The 15,216-nt window shown below is 50.0% G+C and overlaps 1 protein-coding gene across 1 annotated transcript in view; it reads right to left on the reverse strand.

The window, feature by feature from the left end:
* Positions 1-749: 749 nt before the first annotated feature.
* The window catches only part of LOC126335518 (UPF0764 protein C16orf89 homolog), a 65,087-nt gene continuing 50,620 nt past the window's right edge, over positions 750-15,216 (reverse strand). Inside the window, exon 6 of the mRNA XM_049998876.1 lies at positions 750-918. Coding sequence (XP_049854833.1) covers positions 807-918 — 112 coding nt within the window. The 3' untranslated portion in view covers positions 750-806. The remainder of the gene's footprint in view (positions 919-15,216) is intronic.

Here is a 15,216-nt window from a genome sequence, read left to right on the forward strand (position 1 = left end):
CTGTTGTCCTTCGTGGCAGACCATCCTGGGCTTATATTTCAGAAGAGAAAGCCCGCCTGCATGAGGTGAGATTTCCTGCTGCTTGCCAAACTGCAAAGTCGCTCAGTCTCTCCCCAACTGAGAACGTTTGGAGCATTACCAGCAGGGCCCTGCACCCATCTCTACCTTCTGACGATCTAACGGACCAATTGGACAGAAGTTGGCACGCTGTGCCTCAGGAGGACACCAACAACTCTATCAGTTAATGTCTAGCCGAATAACTCCTTGCGTAAGCAACATGTTATTGACTGGCTCAGTTTGTAAAGTCCTTCCTCTCGAATAAACCATCCAGTTTTTCTGATTTGCTTGTCAGTACATGTACATCACATCTACCGATTTTCGTTTCATACGGATAATTTCTTCGGGTTTAAACCGATTTTTTTATTTTTTACTTGTTTGTGTCTATCAATCTACTACGAAATATTTGCGATACCTAACGGAGGACTTTTGTCTCGTAGCCAATCCCCCCGTTTAGCCACTGTGTGACAATGGTCGTGCGCCAGATGTTACAAGACAGATATTGCACAGTACACACCCCCTTGGACTTTCTGAGTACGAGTTCATACTCCCAAAAGTTTTGTCACTTGCTCCTGGCATTGCGTGCCATCTGCAAGTGCTTGTTAGCTAGTGGCTTCGATACACTAGATGTCTAGCATTTTGTCTGCTGAGAATGTGTGATGATTTTACACAATGATCACAAATATTTTGCATTCTTTCAACAAAGTTTTATTGAGTTCTTTAAAGTGAAGTTACAATATGGTCTCTGGTTATCTCGTTTCTATCATATCACGGAGAAACAGCGTGATTCCACTGACGGCTAGGCCAGTGAAGTGCATCGAGCAGTCGTAGTCGCCTGCGATGTCTGTTCTCTTCCGTCGCCTGTGAACATGAAAATGCACAATTTTTGAAAGACTCGCACGTTTTGTGGTGTACTATAGCTTACGCTACGGTATTACTTCAAATATGTAAGCTAAATTCCTATATCTACATCTACATCCATACTCCGCAAGCCACCTGACGGTGTGTGCCGGAGGACACCCTGAGTACCTCTATCGGTTCTCCCTTCTATTCCAGTCTCGTATTGTTCGTGGTAAGAAGGATTCTCGGTATGCTTCTGTGTGGGGTGTAATCCCTCTGATTTTATCCTCATGGTCTCTTCGCGAGATATACGTAGGAGGGAGCAATATACTGCTTGACTCTTCGGTGAAGGTATGTTCTCGAAACTTTAACAAAAGCCTGTACCGAGCTACTGAGCGTCTCTCCTGCAGAGTCTTCCACTGGAGTTTATCTATCATCTCCGTAACGCTTTCGCGATTACTAAATGATCCTGTAACGAAGCGCACTGCACTCCGCTGGATCTTCTCTATCTCTTCTATCAGCCATATCTGGTGCGGATCCCACACTGCTGAGCAGTATTCAAGCAGTGGGCGAACAAGCGTACTGTAACCTAATTCCTTTGTTTTCGGATTGCATTTCCTTAGGATTCTTCCAATGAATCTCAGTCTGGCATCTGCTTTACCGACGATCAACTTTATATGATCATACCATTTTAAAGCACTCCTAATGCGTACTCCCAGATAATTTATGGAATTAACTGCTTCCAGTTGCTGATCTGCTATTTTGTAGCTAAATGATAAGGGATCTATCTTTCTATGTATTCGCAGCACATTACACTTGTCTACATTGAGATTCAATTGCCATGAATATGAATATGAATATGAATATATACATTCCTGGAAATGGAAAAAAGAACACATTGACACCGTTGTGTCAGAACCACCATACTTGCTCCGGACACTGCGAGAGGGCTGTACAAGCAATGATCACACGCACGGCACAGCGGACACACCAGGAACCGCGGTGTTGGCCGTCGAATGGTGCTAGCTGCGCAGCATTTCTGCACCGCCGTCAGTGTCAGCCAGTTTGCCGTGGCATACGGAGCTCCATCGCAGTCTTTAACACTGGTAGCATGCCGCGACAGCGTGGACGTGAACCGTATGTGCAGTTGACGGACTTTGAGCGAGGGCGTATAGTGGGAATGCGGGAGGCCGGATGGACGTACCGCCGAATTGCTCAACACGTGGGGCGTGAGGTCTCCACAGTACATCGATGTTGTCGCCAGTGGTCGGCGGAAGGTGCACGTGCCCGTCAACCTGGGACCGGACCGCAGCGACGCACGGATGCACGCCAAGACCGTAGGATCCTACGCAGTGCCGTAGGGGACCGCACCGCCACTTCCCAGCAAATTAGGGACAATGATGCTCCTGGGGTATCGGCGAGGACCATTCGCAACCGTCTCCATGAAGCTGGGCTACGGTCCCGCACACCGTTAGGCCGTCTTCCGCTCACGCCCCAACATCGTGCAGCCCGGCTCCGGTGGTGTCGCGACAGGCGTGAATGGAGGGACGAATGGAGACGTGTCGTCTTCAGCGATGAGAGTCGCTTCTGCCTTGGTGCCAATGATGGTCGTATGCGTGTTTGGCGCCGTGCAGGTGAGCGCCACAATCAGGACTGCATACGACCGAGGCTCACAGGGCCAACACCCGGCAGCGATCTCCTACACTGTCCGTACACCTCTGGTGATCGTCGAGGGGACACTGAATAGTGCACGGTACATCCAAACCGTCATCGAACCCATCGTTCTACCATTCCTAGACCGGCAAGGGAACTTGCTGCTCCAACAGGACAATGCACGTCCGCATGTATCCCGTGCCACCCAACGTGCTCTAGAAGGTGTAAGTCAACTACACTGGCCAGCAAGATCTCCGGATCTGTCCCCCATTGAGCATGTTTGGGACTGGATGAAGCGTCGTCTCACGCAGTCTGCACGTCCAGCACGAACGCTGGTCCAACTGAGGCGCCAGGTGGAAATGGCATGGCAAGCCGTTCCACAGGACTACATCCAGCATCTCTACGATCGTCTCCATGGGAGAATAGCAGCCTGCATTGCTGCGAAAGGTGGATATACACTGTACTAGTGCCGACATTGTGCATGCTGTGTTGCCTGTGTCTATGTGCCTGTGGTTCTGTCAGTGTGATCATGTGATGTATCTGACCCCAGGAATGTGTCAATAAAGTTTCCCCTTCCTGGGACAATGAATTCACGGTGTTCTTATTTCAATTTCCAGGAGTGTATATATGAATATGAATATATATACACTCCTGGAAATGGAAAAAAAGAACACATTGACACCGGTGTGTCAGACCCACCATACTTGCTTCCGACACTGCGAGAGGGCTGTACAAGCAATGATCACACGCACGGCACAGCGGACACACCAGGAACCGCGGTGTTGGCCGTCGAATGGCGCTAGCTGCGCAGCATTTGTGCACCGCCGCCGTCAGTGTCAGCCAGTTTTCCGTGGAATACGGAGCTCCATCGCAGTCTTTAACACTGGTAGCATGCCGCGACAGCGTGGACGTGAACCGTATGTGCAGTTGACGGACTTTGAGCGAGGGCGTATAGTGGGCATGCGGGAGGCCAGGTGGACGTACCGCCGAATTGCTCAACACGTGGGGCGTGAGGTCTCCACAGTACATCGATGTTGTCGCCAGTGGTCGGCGGAAGGTGCACGTGCCCGTCGACCTGGGACCGGACCGCAGCGACGCACGGATGCACGCCAAGACCGTAGGATCCTACGCAGTGCCGTAGGGGACCGCACCACCACTTCCCAGCAAATTAGGGACACTGTTGCTCCTGGGGTATCGGCGAGGACCATTCGCAACCGTCTCCATGAAGCTGGGCTACGGTCCCGCACACCGTTAGGCCGTCTTCCGCTCACGCCCCAACATCGTGCAGCCCGCCTCCAGTGGTGTCGCGACAGGCGTGAATGGAGGGACGAATGGAGACGTGTCGTCTTCAGCGATGAGAGTCGCTTCTGCCTTGGTGCCAATGATGGTCGTATGCGTGTTTGGCGCCGTGCAGGTGAGCGCCACAATCAGGACTGCATACGACCGAGGCACACAGGGCCAACACCCGGCATCATGGTGTGGGGAGCGATCTCCTACACTGGCCGTACACCTCTGGTGATCGTCGAGGGGACACTGAATAGTGCACGGTACATCCAAACTGTCATGGAACCCATCGTTCTACCATTCCTAGACCGACAAGGGAACTTGCTGTTCCAACAGGACAATGCACGTCCGCATGTATCCCGTGCCACCCAACGTGCTCTAGAAGGTGGAAGTCAACTACCCGGATCTGTCCTCCATTGAGCATGTTTGGGACTGGATGAAGCGTCGTCTCACGCGGTCTGCACGTCCAGCACGTACGCTGGTCCAACTGAGGCGGAAATGGCATGGCAAGCATGGCAAGCCGTTCCACAGGACTACATCCAGCATCTCTACGACCGTCTCCATGGGAGAATAGCAGCCTGCATTGCTGCGAAAGGTGGATATACACTGTACTAGTGCCGACATTGTGCATGCTCTGTTGCCTGTGTCTATGTGCCTGTGGTTCTGTCAGTGTGATCATGTGATGTATCTGACTCCAGGAATGTGTTAATAAAGTTTCCCCTTCCTGGGACAATGAATTCACGGTGTTCTTATTTCAATTTCCAGGAGTGTATGAATCCTTTGCTGGTAATATGACAAAAGTTTTGAGCATGTAAGTAACGAAGAGCTGGAATGCCAGACACTCCATTGTAGTTTATTGCTGCATACATACAAGATTCATTTTATAAAGAGGTTCAGTTTGAGGGCGTTGCTGCAGCGTATACAGGGGCATCGGAAATTCCCGTTACAAACTTCTAAGCTTGTAGAGGGGAATCAGCACTGTTTCCGTTCTACTACGATTTCAACTCAAGTTGTGTAAGGCCTCCACGGCTGCCGAGAGAAAGAAAAAAAGCTCAAAGCTGCTTGTCCCAGTATGCAGTAGGGTAGACAGGATAACGTGTACTAGGTCAGTCTTTCAGGTGATCTCCCTTAACGTCTACCTTGCTGCGAGACTCCTCTAGAGACAGAGGAAGATTTGCTGGCACGAGTTCTGGCCGCACATCTCGTGGACGTGCGGCAGCGTTCTCGCTTCCCACGCCCGGGTTCCCGGGTTCGATTCGCGGCGGGGTCAGGGATTTTCTCTGCGTCGTGATGGCTGGGTGTTGTGTGATGTCCTTAGGTTAGCTATATTTAAGTTGTTCTATGTTCTAGGGGACTGATGACCTAAGCTGTTAAGTCCCATAGTTCTCAGAGCCATTTTTTTTTTTTTAGTTCTGGCCGCTGCACTAGAAATTGAGGAGGCACCAGGTGCGATGGAGAGTGTGTACCAGAACATGCCTCGTAGGTACAGTGTCTGTAACAACACTGTTCTCGATACGTCGAGCCGCTGTTGTAATGTATCGGTACTGTTCTGTACATACAATATGTTGGGTTCTTTTATCTTTTAGAATAATGTAAACATGTAATGTTTCAGTAATGATACAAACAAATGTGCTTAAGTAATAAATGGATGTTTCGTTGTCTTTCCTTTCGAATTGTTAGCTAATAATTGTACTGCGTCACGCCTAATTCAGTTCCTCAAGCAGAAGTGGATGGGTTAAAGATCTGAATTGAAACCGTCGAAGAACGGAACGGTACGTTCCCGAACATAGGCTCCTGTTCAAAATACTATGTATTAACTCCCCTCTACAAGCTCTCGAAATTTGTAATGGGAACTTCCGAACACCCTGTATGGAATGTAGCGCGACTACGATGAGGGTATATGGACACCGACATCTAAGCGAGGCACTAGTGGGTCATTCGTGACTTTGCGGCGTGCGAGCGCCAAATACGGAAACGTGAACTGAAATGAAATGATCGTATGGCATTTATTGGCCAGGATATCCGCTTCGGGATTCGGCCGCCGTATTGTAAGTCTCTTTAGTTGGCTTCACTTCGGCTACTTACGAGTCAATGATGATGAAAATGACGACGATGGACAAAATACCTAGTCCTCTTCCAGTAATCGAACCCGGACCCCATGGCGTGGAAGGCTGTTACGCTGCCGCTGCGCTACGGAGGGGTACTGCAGCGATCTCATCACCAAATGCATCAAACGAAGACCAATGTGCTGTTATTCTTTTCTTGGCTGCTGAAGGACAAACACTGGTAAACATATCGGAGAATGGAGAGTGTGTATGGGGTAGCATGTCAGTCGAGAACCACTGTTATGGAATGGTACGCCAGGTGGTGCTGTCGCTTCACGGTAACGCGCTTCCTCATAACGTAGATGTCGTAATGCAGAAGTTACGCCCACCAAAGTGGGTGACACTCCAGGACCTGCCCTACAGTCCTTTACTCCTCGTCTCTCCCCCTGTGGTTATCCCTTAAAAAAGCGTTGAAGGGCTGACGACTCCTGTCGGACGAGGATGTGCAACAGGCACTAACTGAATTCCTCACCTGGGAGAACAGCGTGTTTTACCAAACGATTATGTCTATCATGTTGAGTGGGTGGGATGAAGTGTCTCAACACTAATGGTGATTTTTTCTGACTAAAATACCGATTCTGAACTGTACGACCTTTGAACAAAAACTTTTTGATAGCCCCTTATACCTACATAACTTTTTTCATTATAGACAAACACCGCCGAGCCAATATAATACGGCTACGCGCTCAGTAGCCTATGCTGGGCCAAACAGTTGCTGTCAACTAGGGACCAGCGTTTTATGGGTACAGAACTAACCGACCGGCAGTGACCTAGGTGTGTTCCATCGTGTTGAGATTAGGCGAATTTGGTGGCCAAGGCATCAACATAAGTTCACTCCTACGCTCCTCAAACGACTGTAGCACGATTCCGACATTGTAACAAGGATAGATATACCGCTGGGAGATGCCCTCGCTCTCGGGGAGGGCATGAAGCATGAACGGATGCAGGTGGCCTCCTATAACGTAAACGTAGTCCACTGCTGCCAAAGTGCCTTCAGTTACTGCCACTGGTCCCATGTAAGCCCAGGTGAATGTCCGACATAACAAAATACTGTTGCCAACAGTCTTTGTCCATGACGTGGTGCATGTTTCCAGCGATCACTCTTTTGAACGACGGCGAGACCGAGCACGACCATTGACATCGTATAACAAGGAAATATGGTTCATGCTACCAAGCGACACGTTCCCATTGATCCACCACCCAATGTAGAAGTTCCCGTCTCCACGTCAGTCGTAACTGATCATCTCGTTGAGTCAACGTGGGAACACCGAGGGGTGGTCTGCTGCGGAGGTTCACATTCATCACTGTGTGCTGAATGGCGTGGGCGAAAGTTTTTTCCTACATCAATATTGTACTCTGTCTCCATAATTGCCACAAATCGCCGCTTCTACTGCAGTACCGATCCTGTTCTGTAATGAGGTACTGATGTCTTGTCGCCTGCTCGTGTCTCCCCGTCCTCATACCACTTTGCATAAACGCTGATGACAGCAGAACGTGAACAGCTGATCAGCTATATTCGTGTCCCGTCGCTGGGCCGGAATACTATGCATTATACACTACTCGCCATTAAAATTGCTACCCCAAGAAGAAATGCTGATGATAAACGGGTATTCATTGGACAAACATATTATACTAGAACTGACATGTGATTATATTTTCACGAAATTTGGGTGCATAGATCCTGAGAAGTCAGTACCCAGAACAACCACCTCTGGTGGCAATAATGGCCTTGATACGCCTGGGCATTGAGTCAAACAGAGCTTGGATGGCGTGTACAGGTACAGCTGCCCATGCAGCTTCAACGCGATACCACAGTTCATCAAGAGAAACGACTGGCGTATTGTGACGAGCCAGTTGTTCGGCCACCATTGACCAGACGTTCTCAATTGGTGAGAGATCAGGAGAATGTGCTGTATCCAGAAAGGCCTGTAAAGGACCTGCAGCATACGGTCGTGCATTATCCTACTAAAATGTAGGGTTTTGCAGGGATCGAATGAAGGTTAGAGCCACAGGTCGTAACACATCTGAAATGTAACGTCCACTGTTCAAAGTGACGTCAATGCGAACAAGAGGTGACTGAGACGTGTAACCAATGGCACCCCAAATCATCACGCCGGGTGATACGCCAGTATGGCGATGACGAATACACGCTTCCAATTTGCGTTACCCGGATGTCACCAAACACGAATGCGACCATCATGATGCTGTAAACAGAACCTGGATTCATCCGAAAAAATGACGTTTTGCCATTCGTGCTCCCATGTTCGTCGTTGAGTACACCATCGCAGGCGCTCCTGCCTGTGATGCAGCATCAAGGGTAACCGCAGCCATGGTCTCCAAGCTGATAGTCCATGCTGCTGCAAACGTTGTCGAACTGTTCGTGCAGATGGTTGTTGTCTTGCAAACGTCCCCATCTGTTGACTCAGGAATCGATACCTGGCTGCACGACCCGTTACAGCCATGCGGATAAGATGCCTGTCATCTCGACTGATAGTGATACAAGTCTGTTGGGATCCAGCACGGCGTTCCTTATTACACTCCTGAACCCACCGATTCCATATTCTGCTAACAGTAATTGGATCTCGACCAACGCGAGCACCAATGTCGCGATACGATAAACTGCAATGGCGATAGGCTACAATTCGACCTTTATCAAAGTCGGAAACCTGATGGTACGCATTTCTCCCCCTTACACGAGGCATCACAACAACGTTTCACCAGGCAACGCCGGTCAACTGCTGTTTGTGTATGAGAAATCGGCTGGAAACTTTCCCCGTGTCACCACATTGTAGGTGTCGCCACCGGCGCCAACCTTGTGTGAATGCTCTGAAAAGCTAATCATATGTATATCACAGCATCTTATTCCTGTCGGTTAAATTTCGCGTCTGTAGTACTTCATCCTCGTGGTGAAGCAATTTTCATGGCCAGTAGTGTATCAAAGCCGGTTATGGCGATGTATTTCCCCATTGGCGGCCTGTGCCATCGCTACGATGATTCTCCACTCGTATCTGCTACATTGTGTTCAATGGGGTGACCAAAATCGAGCCAGCGATATACACATACAGACGACAATAGTATCATGCACACAAGGATAAACGGGCAATGCATTGGCGGAGCTGTTATTTCCACTCAGGTGATTTATGTGAAAACGTTCCGACCTGATTGTGGTTGCACGACGGAAATTAAGAAACATTGAACGCTGAATGCTAATTGGACTTAGATTAATGAGACATCCCATTTCAGAAATAGTTAGTGATTTCAATATTTCGACTTCTACAGTGTCCATATCCTGTCGAGAATAGCACTGCCTCTCACCACAGACAACGCAGGGACCGGCGGCCCTACTTAATGACCGAGAGCAACGAGTTGTCAGTGCTGAAATGAAATGAAATGAGCGTGTGGCATCATTGGCCGGGAGGCCCCTATTCGGGGAAGTTCGGCGGCCAAGTCCCAGCCTTACTTCATTCGACGCCGCATTGGGCGACTTGCGCGTCAGTGCTGAGGATGGAATGATGATGTAGACAACACAACACCCAGTTCCTGAACGGAGAAAATCTCCAACCCAGCCGGGAATAGAACCCGGGCCCGCTTGCATGGGAGACCCAGTCCATGAGCGGAGAAAAGCTCCAACCCAGCCGGGAATAGAACCAGGGCCCGCTTGCATGGGAGACCCAGTCCACGAGCGGAGAAAACCTCAAAACCCAGCCGGGAATAGAACCTGGGCCCGCTTGCATGGGAGACCCAGTTCATGAGCGGAGAAAACCTCCAACCCAGCCGGGAATAGAACCCGGGCCCGCTTGCATGGGAGGCGAGCACGTTACCATCCAGCTAACCAGGCGGACTTCCAGTGCTAACAGACATGAAGTAACCACTGAAATCAATGTGGAACGTAGGACAAAGGTGCCTTTTAGGACAGTGCGGCAAATGCTGACGTTAATGGGCTATGTCAGCAGACCTATGAGACGAGTTCCTTTGCTAACAGCAAGACATCACCTGCAGCACCTCTCTTGGGCTCGTACCATATTGGTTGGACCCTACACGAGTGGAAAACCGTGGCGTGGCCAGATGAATCTCTATTTCCGTTGGTAAGAGATGATGATAGGATTCAAGTGTGGTGCATACCCCACGAAGCCATGGACCCATGTTGTCAACAGGGCACTGTGCAAGCTGGTGGTGGCTCCATTGCGTTGCGACCTGTGGAATGGACTGGGTCCTCTGGTCCAACTGAACAGACCATTGACTGGAAGTGGTTATGTTCGGCTACTTGGAGACCATTTGCAGCAATTCATGGATCATGTTTCCAAACAACGAAGGAATTTTTATGGACGGCAATGCGTCATGTCAAGGGTTTAAAGAACATTCTGGGAAGTTCAAGCAAACGATTTGTTTGCTCAGAACGCTCGACTTGAGTCCAGTAGAACGTGTATGGGACATAATCGAGAAGTCATTTCGTGTACAAAATCCTGCGCCGGCCACATTTTCGCAATTATGGACTTTCATAGGGACAACATGGCTCAGTGTTTCTGCCGAGGACTTCCTACGATTTGTTGAGTCCATGCCACCTCGCGTTGCTGCACTCCGCCGATCAAAAGGAGGTCCGCCACAATGTTAGGAGGTATCTCATGACTTTTGTCACCTCAGTGTACTTTCCTTACCGTATCAGTTCTCGCAAATGCATCAGGCGGCTGTTTTATCTCGAGGCAGGGAGTGTTCATAATGTTTGGGCTCATCAGCGTATAGTATACCGTCAACCAGTTTTATGTGGATCCTTGGGAATGAAATAAAATGGTAGGAGAAGGTAAAAGAGGGTTGACAAGGCACAACCGCTGGAATGATGGAAGAAGCTTGCAGAGGAGGTTCGAATTTCGCAGCAAACAAAAGAGGAAGAAGCACAGGGAGGGAAAAGAAACTGTTCACTTGCCCTACTTAACAGAGCATGAACAGTGGCAACGTTTGCAGTTCTTTGGAACACGCTGAAGAGTAAGCGGGGTTGACTGGGTTGTTTTGGCCAAACTGCGAGGTCATCGGTCTCATCGGATTAGGGAAGGACGGGGTGAGAAGTCGGCCGTGCCCTTTCAAAGGAACCATCCCGGCATTTGCCTGGAGCGATTTAGGGAAACCTAAATCAGGATGCCCGGACGCGGAATTGAGCCGTCGTCCTTCCGAATGCGAGAGTAAGCGGATAGTTGCTGTTCCAAGGAACTGCGGAATATTTCACTAACAAGAACCACACTTTTTATATTTTTTTATGAAAAAGAACAACAGCCCCAAATTATCACAGAAATCGATACATCCTATAAAAATGGACGTACGATTGTATGTATGTATTTATGTTCCGTATCTCCTCCTAAACCACATGACCGATTTCAACCAGACCTCGTACACTTTGCACTTACTGCCTGTAGAGAATCGCTGTGGGTTTATGAACCATCTACCTATCTAAGGGATCAGGTGAGGGTGAAAAAGAGGTGAGAAACAGAATTTACTCATCGAGTATTTGAGAATGAGAGTTTTATTGACTTGTCACAGGCTTTAAACATAATTTCAAACCTTTACGAAACTTTTGTCGCTGGCAGCCCTCACAAAATTATGAAAGGAAAAAAAAAAATGTTTTCTACATTTTCACTGGTCACTCAGTAAAACTGTCGCATGAAACACGACGTTTTAATTCGTCATTTCTTTACAGCTAATTGTAATTCCGACGCACGTGGCACATAGTAGTAACATACACAACTAAATGCAACAGGAAAAATTTGTCCTTGAAAGACACATGGTTCAGGAGATATGACGTGAGAAACAATGAGGTGCGTTAAAAACCGCCACATCATGCATGGCATTTAAATTTATTCCCTTTTTGCTAGTAACTCTATTCGCATCACATTTCGCAGACAGCGTCCACATATTCTGCTGGATGTAGCAACGAAAATACATCATTTTACGTAATACAGATCTTGAGAAACGACGTCATAAGCATAGAGCTTCATGAAAATGAAACTGCATGGTGAAATTCGCTGAAGATACGGGTGGAATACGTGTAAAAATACGTTTGAAATACACTCCTGGAAATGGAAAAAAGAACACATTGACACCGGTGTGTCAGACCCACCATACTTGCTTCAGACACTGCGAGAGGGCTGTACAAGCAATGATCACACGCACGGCACAGCGGACACACCAAGAACCGCGGTGTTGGCCGTCGAATGGCGCTAGCTGCGCAGCATTTGTGCACCGCCGCCGTCAGTGTCAGCCAGTTTGCCGTGGCATACGGAGCTCCATCGCAGTCTTTAACACTGGTGCCCGTCGACCTGGGACCGGACTGCAGCGACGCACGGATGCACGCCAAGACCGTAGGATCCTACGCAGTGCCGTAGGGGACCGCACCGCCACTTCCCAGCAAATTAGGGACACTGTTGCTCCTGGGGTATCGGCGAGGACCATTCGCAGCCGTCTCCATGAAGCTGGGCTACGGTCCCGCACACCGTTAGGCCGTCTTCCGCTCACGCCCCAACATCGTGCAGCCCGCCTCCAGTGGTGTCGCGACAGGCGTGAATGGAGGGACGAATGGAGACATGTCGTCTTCAGCGATGAGAGTCGCTTCTGCCATGGTGCCAATGATGGTCGTATGCGTGTTTGGCGCCGTGCAGGTGAGCGTCACAATCAGGACTGCATACGACCGAGGCACACAGGGCCAACACCCGGCATCATGGTGTGGGGAGCGATCTCCTACACTGGCCGTACACCTCTGGTGATCGTCGAGGGGACACTGAATAGTGCACGGTACATCCAAACCGTCATCGAACCCATCGTTCTACCATTCCTAGACCGACAAGGGAACTTGCTGTTCCAACAGGACAACGCACGTCTGCATGTATCCCGTGCCACCCAACGTGCTCTAGAAGGTGTAAGTCAACTACCCTGGCCAGCAAGATCTCCGGATCTGTCCCCCATTGAGCATGTTTGGGACTAGATGAAGCGTCGTCTCACGCGGTGTGCACGTCCAGCACGAACGCTGGTCCAACTGAGGCGCCAGGTGGAAATGGCATGGCAAGCCGTTCCACAGGACTACATCCAGCATCTCTACGATCGTCTCCATGGGAGAATAGCAGCCTGCATTGCTGCGAAAGGTGGATATACACTGTACAAGTGCCGACATTGTGCATGCTCTGTTGCCTGTGTCTATGTGCCTGTGGTTCTGTCAGTGTGATCATGTGATGTATCTGACCCCAGGAATGTGTCAATAAAGTTTCCCCTTCCTGTGACAGTGAATTCACCGTGTTCTTATTTCAATTTCCAGGAGTGTATGTTAAATATATGTGAAATGTTTTTGACATGTGTTTGTGGGAGCAAAATTAAGGATAGAGAGCTCATCCTAAACCCTGTGCAACGATTTCAACCAAATTTGATACGCATGTTAACGACGATCTGGGAAGAAATAGTGTGACAGTGAGAACCACCAGCCTCCTATTGGGGTGGGGGAGGCGAGAAAGTGAAGAAAGGCATTTGAAGGAGGAGAAGGGGAGAAAAAGAGGAGAGGAGGAAATTGGCACAGATAGGGGGGAGACAAAGAGATGGATAGAAAGAGGGTGAAGAGGAACTGGATAGAGGGGAGAGGTGGAGATTGGCAGAGAAAAGAAGGAGGATTAAATGGACAGAGATTGGGGGGGGGGGGGGTGAGAAGGACACCGAGAGATGAGAGGGTCCCATGGGCAGGGAAAGGAGAAGAAGGGAATGGATGGAGAAAGGGAAGACGAAGGGATGGCAGAAAGTGGGGAGAGGAGGAAATAGAGAAAGGAAGCAGGTGGAGAAGGAGAGAGAGAGAGGAGGAAGGAGGAAAGGAACAGCGAAGGGGGGAGAAGGGGATGGAAAAAGAGAGGGCATCAAGAGATTGAATTAGATGAGGAAGAGGAGGAGGAGATCAACAGAGGGGGGAATGGACTGAGGGGGGAAGGAGTAGAAGGACAGGGTGGAGTGGGCAAGCAGATGGTCAGAGAGAGGGCAGAAGAGTGGATAGGCAGACAAAGGGATAGGAGGAGATAGACAGACAGAAGAGCAGAAAGAGATGGAGAGAGAATTGGAGATGGAGGAGCTGAAAGAAGGGAGGGGTAAGGGTAATGGACAGGGGGAGGAGCGAGGGGGAAATGGACTAACACAAGGGTTGCAGCCACATGTAGTAAGCGTTGCTTCACGCAGTGTAGAATGGCAAAAGGCGACTGAGGTGTTGCAAAGTAGGCAGGCACAGATAGCCTTGCTGACAACAGCAGTCTACCAACAGACTGACACAAGACGCAGACAGACCGAGCGCTGAGTGAAGCCTGGACAGTGCTGAGTAAGGGGAAGTAGGGCCAGCACGCAGAGTTATGCTGCAATATACTGCGGGAGTAATAACAAAAAGCTACCACCGAGGGTAAAAAAAACGTCCTCCTGCCGGATATAAATAGTGGAGCGCAGGCAGCAACAGACAGAAGCCATTAGGAAGCAGTTTGGATCTGAGGACGGGCGTGGTCCATGTCTGGATGTCCAGTCTTCGTAGTTGACGATTCCGGAAGTCTGTTCCAGCTCGCAGGAGTCATCCGTTCGCCGCCAGATATCAACTTCAGCTCTGGAGGTCGGCCCGAGTTCGGTCGGCACCGTGGCTGACTACTACAGCGAGAACTTCCAGCAGGACCGGCCGCAGCGCGGTCTCGGTCACAGGCGCCACCGGGGACTGAAGCCCGGACTCCACGGCAACCCGGCCCCACGGCGCGTGGTCCGTCCATGACGGCACCTCGCAGACATTGCGACTGACGGTTTCCAGGCCGCCGGTGCAGCAGGCGCCAGCAGCTGACCTCACCGCGACGCGGCCATACTGGGCTGCCCAGCGGCGACGAGTTCATCTCAACCACAGACCATCCTGGCCTCAGCGGAGCACTGGTGGCCTGAGGCTCCCGAGTGCGATCAGCGGCGCGCGTTGCGCGCATTATCGGAGAATCTACACAGCAGCAGCCAGGTGGAGGGATTCGCAGGGTTGGGCAGCGACGACGAGGTAGAAATTGTAAAGAAAGTTCAATAAATAATTGTAAAACTCCACGCCGTCTCAGTCTTTGGCGCAGCCACTGTGTCTGCTGCTGACAAGTGGTGCAGAAGCCGTAACACAAGGTTGGAATAAGCACTACTCGGACTACTCGGGCAACACTAGGTACTCTGCTAGTTCATCATACTTATGTTACGTAAATCTATCCGCCCTTTCCTAGAAATGGACCGTGATGCCCTCAACAGCTATAAGCAAGGAACTATCTTC

This window comes from Schistocerca gregaria, chromosome 2, assembly GCF_023897955.1.
Source record: "Schistocerca gregaria isolate iqSchGreg1 chromosome 2, iqSchGreg1.2, whole genome shotgun sequence".
NCBI lineage: Eukaryota > Metazoa > Arthropoda > Insecta > Orthoptera > Acrididae > Schistocerca > Schistocerca gregaria.